Source organism: Octopus bimaculoides, chromosome 7, assembly GCF_046866305.1.
Source record: "Octopus bimaculoides isolate indiv1 chromosome 7, ASM4686630v1, whole genome shotgun sequence".
NCBI lineage: Eukaryota > Metazoa > Mollusca > Cephalopoda > Octopoda > Octopodidae > Octopus > Octopus bimaculoides.
Genome location: NC_142934.1, coordinates 74757006 through 74774867, shown reverse-complemented (window position 1 = coordinate 74774867; position 17862 = coordinate 74757006). Strand labels below are relative to the sequence as shown.

The 17862-nt window shown below is 36.9% G+C and overlaps 1 protein-coding gene across 2 annotated transcripts in view; it reads left to right on the top strand.

Moving 5' to 3' along the window:
* Window positions 1–521: 521 nt before the first annotated feature.
* Window positions 522–17862, top strand: part of LOC106882370 (hexosaminidase D) — a 37036-nt gene continuing 19695 nt past the window's right edge. For both annotated transcript variants that reach the window (XM_014933023.3, XM_089355516.1), the window contains exons 1-9: window positions 522–1656; window positions 5212–5248; window positions 6528–6582; window positions 8339–8448; window positions 10076–10163; window positions 12324–12402; window positions 13424–13509; window positions 14830–15013; window positions 17446–17514. In XM_014933023.3, the coding sequence (XP_014788509.1) occupies window positions 5223–5248; window positions 6528–6582; window positions 8339–8448; window positions 10076–10163; window positions 12324–12402; window positions 13424–13509; window positions 14830–15013; window positions 17446–17514 (697 nt within the window). In that variant the 5' untranslated portion in view covers window positions 522–1656; window positions 5212–5222. The remainder of the gene's footprint in view (window positions 1657–5211; window positions 5249–6527; window positions 6583–8338; window positions 8449–10075; window positions 10164–12323; window positions 12403–13423; window positions 13510–14829; window positions 15014–17445; window positions 17515–17862) is intronic.

Genomic DNA, 17862 nt, shown 5'->3' with positions numbered 1-17862 from the left:
CTTTCAGGTGCCTTTGTGATATCCATAACGAAGCATATCCATACTTCTCTCCCTTTGTAGTTTTCGTATTGTTGCTCTTCTATTCCCCCCCTAATCTTAAGGCAGCTAACTAAAATATTGTGGATCTATCTACAGGTCACATCGGCGTCCCCATTGGAAATATTGTTCACTATTATCCTAATGCCTGCCCAACTTTTAAGTTTTTCCTTTTATATTGTCCACTTCATCGTGCCTTCCCAAGACACCGTTTATTACATAATAAGGACTGGGGAAGGGGGGGCATGCCGGACTTCGCCATTAGTTCAAGTAGTTTTTCCGTCATTTATATATATATATGTATATATTTATATACAGAGAGAGGGGGGGTGTATACTCACATAGTTATATATATATATAGAATAGACACATACGTACACATGTTTGTAAGTATATATGTGTATATACCAAGTTTATAATCCTTTCTGCTATAGGCACAAGGGGTGAAATTATGGTGGAGGGCGATAGTCGATTACACCGATCCCGGTGTTCAACTGCAACTTATTTGATGGACTCCGAAAGAACGAAAGACAAGATTGACGTCTGTGGAATTTGAACTCAGAACATAAAGACGGACGAAATGACGCTAAGCATTTTGTCCGATGTGTTGACGATACTGACAGCTTGCTGCCTTTGCCTAGTTTATGACATAGAGTATATCTTATGGCGATTCCGGTCTTTTTTTAATTTTATTTTATTCAAGCATAGTATATCTAAGACAACATTATCTGATATATTCTGTCTTATCTTCCTTCTTCTTTATTATCATCATCATCATCATCATTGTGTGAGAGAGCAGCACACGCCATCAAAAGTGACGCTGGGGTACAAATATACGAAGTGCAGTATACCCACCACAACTACCCGTCTTATAATAGTACACCAGACACATGCATCACAGCCATATGTGCGCGACATGGTGATCTCATATCAAGATAAGCAACGCATGACCTTATAGTTGGGGCCCAGTTAGAATTTTCTTCAGGTCAAGTAACCCATCCCACACAAAAGTTCCCCGAATAAGAATTGTTTAAGGATGATGAACGAAACACTCATCTTTCCAGAAGTGAATTATTCAAACTCCAAAGAATCTCAACACATGGCTATGATGCTCCCCCACTATTCCTGCTTGTGAACAGAGATGCACATACCGTCAACCACTAAAGGACATGCTCAACTGGTTATGGTGAAGCAACTGACAAGCAAATATCCGGTATTGAGCAGAATATTTGCTGTAGCCCATCCTTTGCACCAAGACAAAATACGCACACGTTAACGCTTTCCAATCAGTTAAGATCAGAAACTATCAGTCACTACCTGGTATTGCATCAGGGCATTTATTAGTTGTAGTAGTCATTTTAAAGACAGCAAGGTTTCGTTTTCTGGGGAGATTTAATGGTAATTTCAGTCGAACAATCATCCAAATACTTGCTTCTGCATGAACAGTAACAATAGTGAACATTCACCGGATAGTGCGGATGCAGGGGAGATAACTCATTGCTCTAACCATGAGGTGAAAATTCATTTCCAAAATATTAAAGAAATAAGTAAAGTTTATTGCTCCAACACTTGGCATTGTTGTTGACTGACGTCAAATTAATGTACTCAGCACACTTTCAGGTAATCTTATATGTATACCTTGTGTGTATATATATATATACATATATAGTGTATGTGTTTGTGATTGTTCGGTTTATTTTCATTAAAAGTTTTGGGGTACTCTGATCGTCTTTACCTTTGCTGAACATTTCCAGTTTTGGGATCTTGCTTATATGCATTCTCATTTACCTACTTTCATAAGTCAACGCGGATTCCTTTACGTGATCATTCTACTTCTTTCAGCTAACAGCCGACTGTCTTTCAAATAATATCCTACAATCTTCAAAGAGAAAGGACACATTCGATAATGTACACCTCAGATACACGATCTCGAGAAAAAAAAACCCCGTAGTTATAATATTAGATCTACCAAATCAGTGCTTATTAGAATTACAAAACTACACACATGTGCACACGAAGTATTGCGTGCACATACATACCTTCATCGACATAGTCGCGTGTATGTGTGGATATTTATTTATTTGATTTACTTATTTTGTATATTTAAACTGTTAAGTTCAATCGCTATAGATACAAAGAAAAAACGTTATAGTTGGTATAGCAAACTTACGAAAATTGGTTCTAATTTATTTTATTTTAGTCAATAAACTAACCTTTTGTTAGGAATACCGAAGCCATTTATGGCACCGGTTCTCAAACTGACAAATACCCCACCACCACAACTGCCAATTTTGGTAAGAAATTTTGCCCAATATATTAGTCTGTATTAAAAGAAAATAGAGCTTGCATTCAAACAATTCTTCCGGTCCAGATGGACTATATGTAATCTGAACCTTTCCTCCCTTATTTATTTTTTTTTTTTTACGGAATCACACGTTTTAGGCTATGGAGATTCCGATTCTGAAAAAAAATTTCAAAAATCTCAGTTTCAAAATTTCACCCCCCCCCGGTTTTTATATAGATCCACAGGGTAAACCTAACCCTAACTCAAACCCTAACCCTAACCCTAACCCTGACCCTAACCCTAACCCTAACCCTGACCCTAACCCTAACCCTAAACCTAACCCTAACACTACTTTGGTGAGATTTGGCTGTTATTTCTAGCATGTAAATAGCCTGCTTGGTGGTGGTGGTGGGGGAATTGAAATTTTTCAAACAATTTTTTTTCAGAATCATAATCTCCATATTTTTTTACGTATTTCTAAAAAAAAAAAATTTCCGGAAAATATTTTTAAATGAGGAAATGGGGTGGGGGAAATCGAAATTTTGAATTTGAGATTTTGGAAAATTTTTTTTCAGAATCGGAATTTCGATAGCCTAAAACGTGGGATTCCGTAAAAAAAATAATAAATAAGTAGGGGAAAGGTTCAGATTACATATAGTCCGTCTCTGCCATTCTTCCTTCGCCTCAATGTTGGACAAGTTTTTAAAAAAGATTAAGACCTTAATTTTATTAAATTTGATAATTTGTCAGGCCCTCCACCACGTTTGCTATCCACACATGTACCCCCACTTAACACCCTTTTTAAGGGTACAAAATTTCTTTTCAACAAACCGACGATGAACCGTGGCAGGGTGACCCGACCTGCTAGAAACGGCAGCAAAATATCCTTCAGATCACACTGTAGTGTCTAAAAGAATGATAAACTTTGGCTAATAGAGTCATAAATATACAAACTGAAGGGATTATCACAGCTTCAACGCCTACGATCGTCGGTCCAAACTATGTAAAAAGTAAATCAAATTTTATGCTAATGATTCCAAAACCTCTATTTATTCAAGTGCACCTATGGGTGGTCCTGAGTGGGAGACAGGACTAGAACTCGGCAACATTCGAACCCTTTCGTAGTCTAAATACGAGCAGACAGAAAACAGTCTGCAATGATAATTATTATACCAGGAGCCAACGAGAAAACCTGTCCCTGGTTAGTAGTGGTAGTTCCAGATCAGTCTCGATCAATCAAACTTATGACCAAGGATGTTCCAACCTTGATCATCCCATCTTATTCTCAAGAACTTATCCTTCTTTTTAAGACAGTTGTGTGGTTCGAAGGAGGGTTGGCTGTTATTTCTAACAGGTCGAGCAAACACATACAGGCTCCCACGTTGGCTTGTGTTCCCTCCATGCCATCACTCCGTCTGCTAGAAATAGCAACCAAATCATTCTCAACTGATCCTATTGTCTTTAATAAAAAAAAAAAAGCAGGACCTTGAATATTGTGGTCCCAGATATAATGTGTCTGAATAAAAGCTGGGGAGATCAGATGTGGGATGTCTTTTATCACCAAGCTACTGAATCAGCTCTGATCTGGGGCTAAACACAATAATTGTACCACAACTGACTCATCTTTGTTCAATCCAGATTAAGCAACTTGCAATTTCAAATCCACCTTGATAAATGTTACCAAAAAATTCCAGTAAAACTACCTTTCATTCCAGTCAATAATCCTGAGTTTGAATGGGCAAATATGTTTGATTTTAAAAGGTCTTTGAGGTTAATAGCTGAAACCATCAGATGATCTATTGTGTGTATGTGTAGGTAAGCAGGCAGGCAGGCAGGTGAGGTGAGTAAAAGAGATATGAGAGGATATTAAGAAACAGAGACAGCAACAGATGGGACTATTGGCTGGAGACCTAAAAGCAGATGCTTCCATCTTTGCTCTCTATCTTTAATGCTTTTGATGTTCATTTCACCATACTTACACAAGTGGATGGACCTTCTCAGCACTGTGTCTCACCAATCATCGCAGTCTTTAGTCATCTTCTCAGCAAATTACTACATCCTGAGATTGATCTTCACCATTTTATCTCATATCTTCCTGGGTCTCCATCTATCACAGATTCCATCAACTTTGGGTATCCTGCAGTTCTTTATACAGCTGTCATGCTCCATATACATTACTTGCCCATACCAGCATGGACTGTTCATTTGTACTTTTTCATTTATGAACATCACATATCCGTGGAACATGCTCACTTCACTGCTTTCATTTAGAGTCTGTTTATCTCTGCCATGCAGTATCACAGCATCTTCCATGACATTCTACAATATTTGAATGTAGAGAGAGTTATCATTAGAGATTTGGACTGTGTTTTCTTATTACCCTTATGGCTCTAAATCCCCCACCTGCCAGAGCTGCAGTTAATATGATAAAGTAGTGAACTGGCAGAAACCTTACAGAATCAAACAAATGCTTTGTGGTATTTCGGTATAGCCCTTTATGTTCTGAATTCAAATCCTGTCAAGGCTTATTTTGCTTTTCTTCTTTTTAGCATCTGTAAAATTGTAACTTGTCAAGTACTAGGATGATGTAATAGATCATATTCTTCCCCTGAAAGGTGTGACTTTATGCTGATATTAGAAAGTATTACCTGTAATTAACTGGGAATTGATTAGAACAGGTATGGGAAACTTTTTTGAAAGGTGAGCTGCATGAGACATGGTTCATCATCAGTTGGGCTGCACTACTAAAATAACTCAAAGTAATTTTCCAGAAAGTTCTGCAGACTGCAGTTTTTGTAAGACTGAATTAAATATCATCTCATCCCATAAAGAAATCAATAATGACAGTTATGAAGATTATATACATATTTGATCTCTTTTATATTTTTCAGGTCTTTCTACAATGAATGGGCCTTCAGATTTTCACCAGTAAGTATTACAAATTGCCTACAGGGAAACTTCACAACGTATGTTTTGGGATAAGTTTCTAGAATTAGCTGTATAACATTGGTGCACATAAACTGATGTCATTGTATTTACTGTACAGTCTGTGTATATAGTCTTGTGTAGGTGTATATATGTTGTAAAGTGGTCTTTTGACAATGGTTGTCTCTCTGACAGATATTGTTATATTACCCATTTGTTCTCATGGAGCATCAGCATTGCTAGAAATAAGAGTCAAATACTCTTTAACCACAAAAGCACATGCAGTATTTACTGACAAAGGAGACAACCTACCCACTGCAAGAAAGGACATTAAACTGGCATGCCAATTTTGCATGGAAGCTAATGCTCATCAGTAATGCTTTTTCCATTGTAGGTGGTGAAGCTGAAATTTACCTTGTCAGTATTTATAGAACTTACCATAGGAATCAGTGACTGATTCCGCAAAATCGTAATGTGAAAATCGTAAAATAATTAAGGTGGCTAGACGCAATTCCAATCCAAAAAAGAAATTATTTACTATCACTAAAAAGTAACAAAGGGTGCAGGGAGAACCAGCATTGATAGAAATAAGATTTCACATGTGTGGGTTGGCACACACACGCACACACACACACACACACACACACACAAAATTGATGTATAAGCATCAAAAGATAAATCCACAGTAATTAAGAGCTTAATTAAATACAGGTTGTTAAACTCCAACATGTTATTATTAAGTTCAAGTGGAATCAACTTGCATGTATATACATAATCAGTTAAAAATATCTTTAAGAGCAACATGTTTAGAATATGAGCAGAAAAAGCATAAGTTTCACATATAGTTCATACTTCAATTGTGCTCAACAGTCATTTCAATTAGTGCATTGGTTTCTACACATTGGTCATGGCTGGTATTTTTTTTTACCATTTTCATTCAGGTACTTGCAACTCACACGCACTACTTCCTCTCTTCATTCATATTCTGTATACCCCTCCAGGCCCTGCGCTATGTTCAGTTCTTTCAATCTAGCACATTGGCTCTCTGGAATTCTCCCCTTACACAAGCTATTCCTACTGATGGCTGCAAGAAGAATATGTACAAGCAAGAAGTTCCAGAAAGCCAGTGTTCAAGAATGAACCATGTTGGTCTCACCAGTCTTAGAAATGCAAGTGTATGTAGCTTGTATGGAGTAAATGTAAATAGATTGTGACTGTCTTGGATTATGTGTATAGTATGGAAAGAAATATGCAGTAAATGTTTGTTATTGTCTATTTACAGCACAGTTCACTTGGACCTGAAAGGAGCACCTCCAAGGGTCAGCTATTTTGCTGAGGTAATGTCATTTTAAAATCCTTTACTATGAATTATTTCTGATTTTTATGTCAGCATCAATTGATATACCCACATGAACACTTACACGTTCAGGTGTACCTGTGTAAGTTTCTATACTGCCTATGGCTCAATGGTTAGCGCATGAGGTTCACAATTATGAGGTAGTGAATTCCATTCCTGGACCGGGCTGTGTGTTGTGTTCTTGAGCAAGACACTTTATTTCATGTTGCTCCAGTTCATTCAGCTGTAAAAATGAGTTGCAACATCACTGGTGCTAAGCTGTATTAGATCTTTGCCTTTCCCTTGGATAACATCAGTGGTATGGAAAGGGGAGGCTGGTATGCCTGAGTGACTGCTGGTCTTCCATAAACAGCCTTGCCTGGACTTGTACCTCGGAGGGTAACTTTCTAGGTGCAATCCCATGGTCATTCATGATGGAAGTGGGTCTTTACACTTTATAAGAAATTTGACTCTATTTTCAGTAGTGACTCTCATTAGTAACTGTCCTGTTGCTATTCTTAACTTGCTTTGAAATAATAGACTTAAAATGCACGCACACACGCACACGCACACACACACACACACACACACACACACACACATATGAAGTTATGTAAAATTCAGACACAAAGGTGATTTTTCAGCCATTTTTTGACTTGCTTATGTAGCAGTCCAATGTCTTATATGGAGACCACATGTCTTAATCCCTAAATCGAAAGAGAACATCCATTGCTGAAGTGTTTATTTGTTAAGGTCATATGAAGTAGACCTGGCTGGAGATATATTCAACAATAAATTTGCCATATCTACTTGTGTTTAAGTCGAACCCCTAATTTAGTGTTGAATTTTGATACATAATTTTTTCCCTTCATATTCAAACTTTGCCCTGTATATAAATCACACTCCAGTTTTTCAATTCAAATCAAGAATAAGATGATATGACTTATATATGACCATACAAATTTAAAAGGGCATAAATCAACCTTGGTAGGATATGAACTCAGAATTTCAAGCGGTGTAACTAAACATTTCACTAGAATATGGTCTGTACTCCATGGTGATTATACTGATTTTTATTCCACAAAAGAAAAAAAAAACAAATACTTATAAAGAAGAAAGAAATAAGATGTTGAAATGTTCATAGCTGCCAAATAAATGAAGTGAAGTGGATAAAGAGATCAAGAAAATGAGGCGTTAGCAAAGTATGTGCACAGAGATGTGTGAATAAAATTCATTCACATGATGTGTATACAGTCTTGATGAATAAGAGTCATTAAGGTGTGAAGAGGAATAGAAATTGTCCAAATGAATGCATACACTTTATGAGAAGACCTGTGCTTGAAAGAAAAACTTACAAAGCTTTTTTCAATATTATATATGTGTATAAATCACTAGAATCAATTTGGACAAATACATGCATAACTTTTGGAAAATAAAAATTCCATTTGATTTGATATGTATCGATAAAGTGAAGGGGAAATAGGTCACATTTTTTGCATGTTTCCATGAGCTTCTTTTTCATTGATTGACATCATAAAAAGTTTCCCTAATGTGCAGATTTTACTTACCAGAACTTGTGCTAATTATGATCTAAGGTGCACTTCAATGTATACTAATAACATGCATTTTACAGAATATTTTAGAAGTGAAAAATTATTATAAATTTTTCTTTTATAAAATTGAAGTGTCATAACATTTCCACCACAGCAACAGTCTCAGGAGGAGCCAATATTAATTTAGACCTTTTACTTGTCCAGATATTTCCTTTATTCCGTCAATGGGGTGCTACGAGTTTATTGCTAGAATATGAAGATATGTTTCCATACCAAAATGATCTCAAAGAATTGGCTGCCAAGCATGCATACAGGTGAGATCATATTTATATTTATTTTAAAGTTAATCTGAGTGGAGGGAAAATACACTGTATTTTACACAACATACCCTAATTGCTTTATTATATTCCATACAACACAAAGTATACAAACAATATTTTTTCATTTACTTCATGATTACAGGGATTCTAATGCATAATTAGCCTTAAGAAGTAACTAAGCTAGTCTATTGTCTGTCTCTTTTTTTTTCTTGCTAGAAAGACACTAGGCCTCATCTATTCAAGATATATGTGTGTGACCACAACCTGCTAAGCAAAAATCAGTATATGTAGTGAGGTATCTTATTTAAATGAGACACCTGATGAAACACTGCCTGTATTGATGGATGCAACACAGTTAGCTGTACAATATCCCATCCATAAGGGACAGATGCAGGATGGGTTGAAATGATCTTTGTATTGAATAAAGATTCTTGCTAAATCCATTTTCCATTTCTCTCAATCATTATAAACTCAACGAACACTGACAATTATATCGTAACTGTGGATAACATCAGGTAGCCTAAATAGTGAAAGTGCTTTAATCGCATACTACTAGTCATATGAGCAAAGTCCAAATAATAATTTTTATATATATATATCTGTATACACACACACACACACACACACTTTATTATATCCATATAGAATTTTAAATAGTAACGTCTTCATTTCTTTTATATCTTGTAAAAATGTATTGAAGGCACAGGCATGGTTGTGTGGTTAAGAAATTCACTTCTCACTGAAGTGGTTTCAAGTTCAATCCCACTGTATGGCACTTTGGATGGATGTCTCCTGCTATAGCCTTGGAATGGCCAATTTTACATGAGGGAATTTTAATAGAAACTGTTTGGAAGTCTGTTGTATGTGTGTGTGTGAGTTTGCCACCGTATGTTTTTGCCATGACATTGCTTCGGTAGTGGTAACATATGTTTACATCTTGCATATAGAAAACAAATGACAGTAGGTTAAGGCCTGAAACACATTTGATCATAGACCTGCCAGATCATGGCTAACCTAGGGCTAAACAACTGCAATTTTATTTTGCTATTGTTGTTTTAATTTTGCTGTTTTTATTTAAACCTAGGTCATCCTTCATTGAAAATACCTTTGATCAAAGATATTCAAATGATGATCATTTCATCTTTGTTTGAAGTATAATGTATCCAGAAGATAACATTATCTTGAAAATGTATGGGTAGTAGGGTATGTTCTGAGGGAGGTTTAGCTACCATGTCTAGCAGGTGAAACAACTATGTAAAGATCCTCTCTTTTGCTTGTATTTCACTTATTATTTTGGTTACTGTTGCAGAAGTTGTGACAGATCTAGTTAGGGGTTAAAGAAGGCACCCCTACCACTCCAATACAGCAAATTTCTTAAAAGAAGAAATTTTTTTATTGGGTAGTACACTGAAATATCTTCATGTCTCCAATTACACTTCTCACCTTTGGCAATCTAAGTCTTGGAGTAACATTGCCAGGGCTGCAGAGGCATCATGTATTTCTTAAGAATGATGAATATTTTAAAACTAAATAATACTTGACTCAGTGCAGAAAATAATAACACCCAGTCTTATATTTATATTAACTTCAACACTGAAATGTCTCACCCTATCTCTTCCAGCAAAGATGATATACAAAGAATACAACAATTGGCAGAACAAAATAATTTGGAAGTAATTCCTTTGATTCAAACATTTGGTCATTTTGAGGTATGTAAAAAGTATTTCCGTTTCTAGATTTCTAGGATTCATATTGTAATTTTGGTATATTTAGTTTTTGGGTTTTTTTATTTCTGTCAGTTGTTACTACATTTGCTGTCTTATGTTCATTAGTTTTTCTGTCATTTGTTCACTAATACATGAAGGTTTCACAAAAGTGGTGACACAACGTCATGAAGTATTACTGCACCAATAATTGATAGACTTGTCCTATCTATATATGATTACATGATGGAATTATTAAAGTAAATATATATGTCTGTGTGTGTGAAGGTACATGGCTTAGTAGTTAAAGCATTGAGCTTAAAATTGTGAGGTTATGAGTTTGATTCCCAGACCGGGCTGTGTGTTGCATTCTTGAGCAAGTCACTTTATTTCATGTAGCTCCAGTTCACTCAGCTGTAGAAATGAATTGCGACATCACTGGTACCAAGCTGTATTGACCTTTACCTTTCCTTTGGATAACCTTTGTGTCGTGGAGAGGGGAGGCTGGTATGCATGGGTGACTGCTGGTCTTCCACAAACAACCTTGCCTGGACTTGTGCCAAGGAGTGGAACTTCCTAGGTGCAATCCCTTGATCATATTCCTTTTATATATATATATGTGTGTGTATGTGGTAAGACGCTTGCTTCCCAACTACATGGTTCCGGGTTCAGTCCCACTGCATGACACCTTGGGCCAACTAAAGCCTTGTGAGTGGATTTGGTAGATGGAAACTGAAAGAAGCCTGTTGTATATATATATATATATATATATGCTGTAGAAACTCTGCCAAATTAGATTGGAGCCTGGTGTTGCCATCCAGTTTCACCAGTCCTCAGTCAAATCGTCCAACCCATGCTAGCATGGAAGGCGGACGTTAAATGATGATGATGATGATGATGATGATATATAAATAATACAGAATGGCAATACTAGAAAGTGAGAAGGACACAGAGGAAGCATTCACCATGGCGAACAGAAAAAAGAGAAAAGAATGCATGAACTCTCAGAGTCAGAAAAAGAAGAAGGAGGAGGAAGAGATGGATGTGATAGAGAGCTGGTGGCAAAGAAGCACACCAGCATCACCAACAAAAGGTAAAAAGGAGGAAGAAGAAATGGACATTAGAGAGAGCTGGCAGCAAAGATGTGCAATAGAATCACCAACAAAAGAACAAAAAAGAGTAACTTGCTTGGACAGCCCAGGTGCTTCACAGAAATGAACAAGCGAGAAACCGAAGCAGAACAAGTGGCATATGGTAACATATGCAAAGAGTATGGCCATAGAGAGGAGAATAACAAAATTTAAATTGGTAATAAGGGTAAAGTTACCAGTAGAGCTGCATACAGAAAATGTAAAAGGAATTGTAATAGACCGAGAGAGATATGGAAAACTGAAAGATTTATTCGGAGACAACATAGACCCATTGGGAGTAGAGGTGGAGTTCGATGAACTACCACCAGTTGTGGAGTACAAAGATTTAGAACCATTCATGAACTTCTAAAAAGTAAGTAAGACGTTAAAATATAACAGACTATAAATACAATGCCAATAGGAAAAAAAAAGTAAATGGAAAATAAGAGGAAGAAAAATGATTACAAACTGTATGCTAAAACATTTAAATGGTATTTCTTGAGAGCGGGGCTCAATGCAGCCGTTTCATCAACATTAATTTGTTATACATCCTTTATTTCATTCGTTTTATGGTTTTTGTCCCCACTGTGATGTTCTGTCTGTCCTTGTATTGTCCCCTCTTTGTCATGGCTTAGGTGCTAAATAAAGAATTAAAGTCAGCGAGGTATGCTGTTTGGGCCAGTCATGCAGACGATGATGTTACATCGTCATAATGCGGGACATATCGCATACATACATATGTACCATCATCGTCACTATCATCATCATCATCATCATCATCGTTTAACGTCCGCCTTCCATGCTAGCATGGGTTGGACAATTTGACTGAGGACTAGCGAACCAGAAGGCTGCACCAGGCTCCAATCTGATCATATAATACTATCTATCTTCCATACTGACAAAGATTGGATGGTTTGACAGGATCTGATAAGTCAAAGGACATGTTTTGTGCTTCTTTGCCTTCATCATCTTATAACTTTTACACTCAGCCATCTACAGCTTTCTTCAAATCTTCATGCCGTTCTCTATCTTGTAGTTTGTTTTGAAACATGAAAAATTTCGAAAACTCCGGGAAGTTGCAGCTTACCCTACTTCTCTATGTCCAACCCATCCAGGTAAGTAAGTCACATCTCTTCCTCACCATTTTCATCTAACTTCCTGTCAATACATGTCAGCAGTTTGGATGTGGATACAAATGTTCTAGAATAAATGATAAACTCTTGGCAAGCTGAGGAGTCTGTGACCTGGTTTTGTTTCACAGTGGTAATTGTTTCTCCTCGTTTATATTGATCACTAATATATTTACAAAAAGGCATGAATGTTATACAATCACATTTCATTTCTCCTATAAAAATATAGCTTCATATCTACTGTAAGAACACATCTGCACATCAAACATTGCATTGTATCCTTAAACCATAGCACATAACTTTAATAGCCTCAGTCTTCCTAGCTGTCGACAAGTTCCATATTTTATGTTTGTGTTATTATTAATAGAAACAATAACACAAGCATGAAGTATGTATGGAACCTGTTGACAGCTGAGGTCGACTTTGCTTTTCATCTTTCTGGGGTCAATAAATTAAGTACCACACGAGCACTGGGGTCGAGGTAATCAACTTAACCCCTCCCCTGTAATTGCTAACCTTGTGCCAAAATTTGAAACCATTATTAATAGAAACAGTAATGTGTGTTCAAAAAGGTGTGAAGCTAGCAGAAACATAAGCACACCGGGCAAAATGCTTAGTGGTACTTCATCTGTCTTTATGTTCTGAGTTCAAATTCCGCCAAGGTCAACTTTGACTTTCATCCTTTTGGGGGTCGATAAATTAAGTACCAGTTGCATACTGAGGTTGATCTAAACGACTGGCTCCCTCTCCAAAAATTTTGGGCCTTGTGCCTAGAATAGAAAAGAATAATGTGTGTTCATACTTATTATGCTCACAAAATGCATATGACACTCTTTTTACTACAGTTTGTCGAGCTAGTAATAGTTCAACTTCACACCTGAACGGTTGGTGTGAACATCCCACATTTCATGTTGTCAGCTCAGGTCTTTAGAATTATTGAGGTGATGTTGGAGTCTCTATTAGTTGTCAGTTACTAAATCAATGTGAGTGTGTTCTTTACTTTCAGATGCTTTAGACACAGTAAAACTGATGATTGACCAAATTCTCTCATTGCATCCTCGCAGTCACCGTTTCCATATTGGAGCTGATGAGGTAAGTGTTGGTAATTCCATTAATTGTGTGAGCTTCAATATTGACCTCTTCCCTCCTGTCACCATTCTTGCAATCTTTCCGATGGAATACTAAAGCCGAAAACAATTTGCCAATATATATAGAGAGAGACAGAGAGCAACAAAATACATGCTAATTATATACTCCTGCCAATTTGGGCTCATTAAAAGTTTTTCTGCTGTTATTATTTGTCAGCGGTTAAGGCAGTGAGCTGGCAGAATCGTTAGCACGCTGGGCAAAATGCTTAGCAGCATTTCGTCCGTCTTTACATTCTGAGTTCAAATTCCCCCAAGGTCAACTTTGCCTTTCATCCTTTCAGGATCGATAAAATAAGTACCAGTTGAGAACTGGGGCTGTTGTAATCGACTGTCCCCATCCCTTAAATTTCAGGCCTTGTGCCTATAATAGAAAGGATTATTTCTCAGTGATTGGTAATTGATCTAAACAGTGATAAAGCAGGGCTTGATGAGAGGGCTCTTTAGTCTTGCTGATAGTAAAGTAACCTCTATAGTACTGGTGCTTTTATGTGGCGCTGAACGGGTGCTTCCTTGTGGCGCCACACAGGTGCTCTTACATGGCACCTCCACAAGTGCTCTTTTTACATGACACAAGTCCAGGACTCTTGCAGGTCAATCTTCACCATCAGGGGGACTAGTCTTAACACTTCTGTTGTAGAGTACGGATTTTCTTGAGTATAGCAAGGTACCAGACATCTCAGTCCTTTGTCATCTCACTTGAAAGGTTCAGCATCTTAAGGTTATCCTTCAGCACTTCATCCTATATCTTTCTGGGTCTCCCACTTCCCTGTGTTCCATCTGCTTTGAGAGATTGGCTCTTCTTTGTGGAGCTGTTGGCATCCCTCCGCATCACACAACCAAACCAGTGCAGTCTTCTCTCTAGCACACAGAAACTAATTCTTCTTATGCCTAACTTCTTTCTCAAAGCATTAGCACTCTGTCAAATATATACATTTACATTACACATCTAGCAGAGCATATTAGCCTCATTTCTTTTTAACCTTTTTATGTCCTCTGCATTCAGGGCCAATGGCTCACTGCCATGTAGAATTTCTGTCCATATACATGATTATTTAGTAATCGTGTATATGGACATCTGCCCATCACCTGCTCATTACTTAATTTTAGCTAAAATTGTACTGCCTAGGTCTATGTGCATCTATCTATTTATCTGGCTCTCTGTCTGTCCATCTATGTATGTATTTATGCATTTATGCATGCATGTTCTATGCTAGAATATATAAATTGTAGTTCCAATGTGTTCATAGAGCTTTGTCATTTACAGGTTTATCACATAGGATTCTGTGAGCGGTGCAAGAAGACAATGACTTCAGAGAACTTGACAAACCAACAGATGTTCTTTGTTCATATTGAGAAAGTTGTGAAATATGTAAAGTGTAAATACAATCATCTGACTGTTCTCATGTGGGATGATATGATGAGGTTTTGTGAACTGGCTCTTCTTAAAGGTAATGTATATATAAGCGCACATCTATATACAGATACATACACACATGCATATATATTTGTGAGTATGTGTTAACACAATCATCATCATCCTTATTTCATGTCTGCTGTCCATGCTGGCAGAGATTAGACAGTTATTCACTGCCCAGGTTAACTTTTTTTTGAAGTTACTCTTCTCCAAGATGCATCAGAATGGCACATCTAATCATGTGTTCTTTTTTTGGAATGGGTTCTACAGCTGGATGCTCTTCTAACACCAACAACTTCACAGAGTGTACTGGGTGCAATTTTTATAGCTCCAGTCCTAAGGTAGCTGTCACATCCTCAGCCATATTAAAGTCCTCTCAATCCTACAGGGTCTCCACTCATTTATGCATGACATAGATGCCGGTATTATTATTATTATTACTATTGTTCAGTAGTTTTATTTTTATAACGTGCTTTCACTTCACTACCGAGCGCAGCTCTGTGTGCCTTGGATATGTGCTGTGGTTTGCTTTGGTGCTCTTATGGTTACTGTATTGAAAGTGTTTTGCGTAGGATGTGTGCAGTGCCCAGTAGTGCAATTTTCTTTATGTTATATATATTTGTAAGTCCTGGTGTTTTTGTTATGTATTTGTCTGAATATTTTTTTATTATACCTAAGGCACCTACTATGATAGGAATTGTTTCTGTTTTTAGATTCCACATTCGAGTTACCTCTATTTCTAGGTCTTTGTATTTTGAAAGTTTTTTCCATTTCTTTTAGAGAAACGTTGTCATCTGCTGGTATTGATACATCAATTAGAAAGCATTTTTTTTCTTCATGATCTTTGACAACTATATCTGGTCTATTTGCCTTAATTTCTCTATCTGTGTGTATTGGCATATCCCAGAGTATGGTTGCTTTCTCGTTTTCTGTGACCTTTTCTGGCTTGTGTTTATACCATCTTTTTTCTGTTGTTATTCCATAGTGTTGGCATAGCTTCCAGTGTATATAGGTCCCAGCTCTGTCGTGTCTATCATTATTATTATTATTATTATTATAATTACTAAGGCAGTGAGCTGGTAGAATCATTGGCATGCCGGGCGAAATGCTTAGTGGTATTTCATCTGTCGCTATGTTTTGAGTTCAAATTCCGCCAAGGTTGACTTTACCTTTCATCCTTTTTGGGGTTGATAAATTAAGTACCAGTCAAGTACTGGGGTCGATATGATCGACTCACCCCCCCTCCCCAAAATTTCAGGCCTTGTGCCTACACTAGAAAGGATTATTATTATTACTACACTCTCTGAGTGGTTGGCGTTAGGAAGGGCATCCAGCTGTAGAAACTCTGCCAAATTAGACTGGAGCCTGGTGTTGCCATCCGGTTTCACCAGTCCTCAGTCAAATCGTCCAACCCATGCTAGCATGGAAAGCGGATGTTAAACAATGATGATGATGATGATTATATATTATAATAATAATAATAAAGATGGTGAAGTAGCAGAATCATTAGATGCCAGACAAATTGCTTTGTAGCATTTCGTTCATCTTTATGTTCTGAGTTCAAATTTCACCACAGCTGACTTTGCTTTTCGTCCTTTTGGGGTCAGTGAAACAAGTTCCAGTACTAGGGCCGATGTACTTGACTAACCCCTTCCTCCAAACTTTCAGGCCTTGTGCCTATAACAGGAAGGATCGTAATTAATACTATCATCATCATCATCATCATCATCATCATCATCATTATCATTTATTTATTATAAGGTGGCATGCTGGCAGAATCATCGCGTGCTGGACAAAGTGCTTAGCAACATATTGTCTATTCTTACATTCTGGTTTCAAACTCCACCGAGGTCAACTTTAACTTTCATCCTTTCAGGGCTGATAAAATAAGTACCAGTTGAACACTGGGGTTAATGTAATCAACCAGCCCCCACGCATAAAATTACTGGCTGTGTGCCAAAATTTGAAATCATTATTAAATTGTTATAAAGGATGAAGAGCTGGCAGATCCTGGGTGAGATCATCAGGAAAATATGCCTTGTGGTATTTATTCTGACTTTTTTACATTTTTTACATTATGAGTTCACATCCAACCAAGATCAATTTTGCCTTCTATTGTTTTGAGGTTGATAAAATAGAACATCAGTCAAGTACTAAGACTTCAAAATTGCTGCCTTATGTCTAAATTAGAAATAATAGTTATAACTATTATTATTAGAATCATCAAAAAGGCAACAAGATGGCAGAATCATTTTGCATTTCATCCGTCTCTGTGTTCTAAGTCCAAATTCTGCTGAGCTCACCTTTACCTTTCATCCTTTCAGGGTCACTAAAATAAGTACCATTTGAGTCATGGGGTCGATGTAATCAATTTACCTCCTCCCCTGAATTTGCTGGCTTTGTGCCAAAATTTGAAAGCATTATTGTTAGAATCATCAAAATCTCTTTTTTTTCTTCTCTTTCTAGAATCTAAACTAGGTGATCTTGTGGAACCAATGGTATGGCACTATGTAACACAATTTGTCCTACCTAATGGTGAGTCTGACATCTATTATATATCTCTTCCAATATTTATTTTAAATAATCTGTTACATATTTTCGCATTTCCATTAATTGTATGGAGCTGTAATTTCCTAATCAACCATGCCCTTTCTGGTTTTATGAAACTTCTCAAGATTTTTGCTGAGGCAGTTAGTTACCAGTAAGTGCAGGTACAATTCTAAAGTACTCCAGTAATTACAGGTATTATTCTAAAGCTATAGACCAGATGGGATATCTGTAGATTTCTCTGTAGTTTGTGGTATAGACGTTTTCTTTTTATTTATCTTTAGCATTATGTTAACATTTGGTTCTATAGCTTCTTCTATCTTCTTGTCTTTGTTA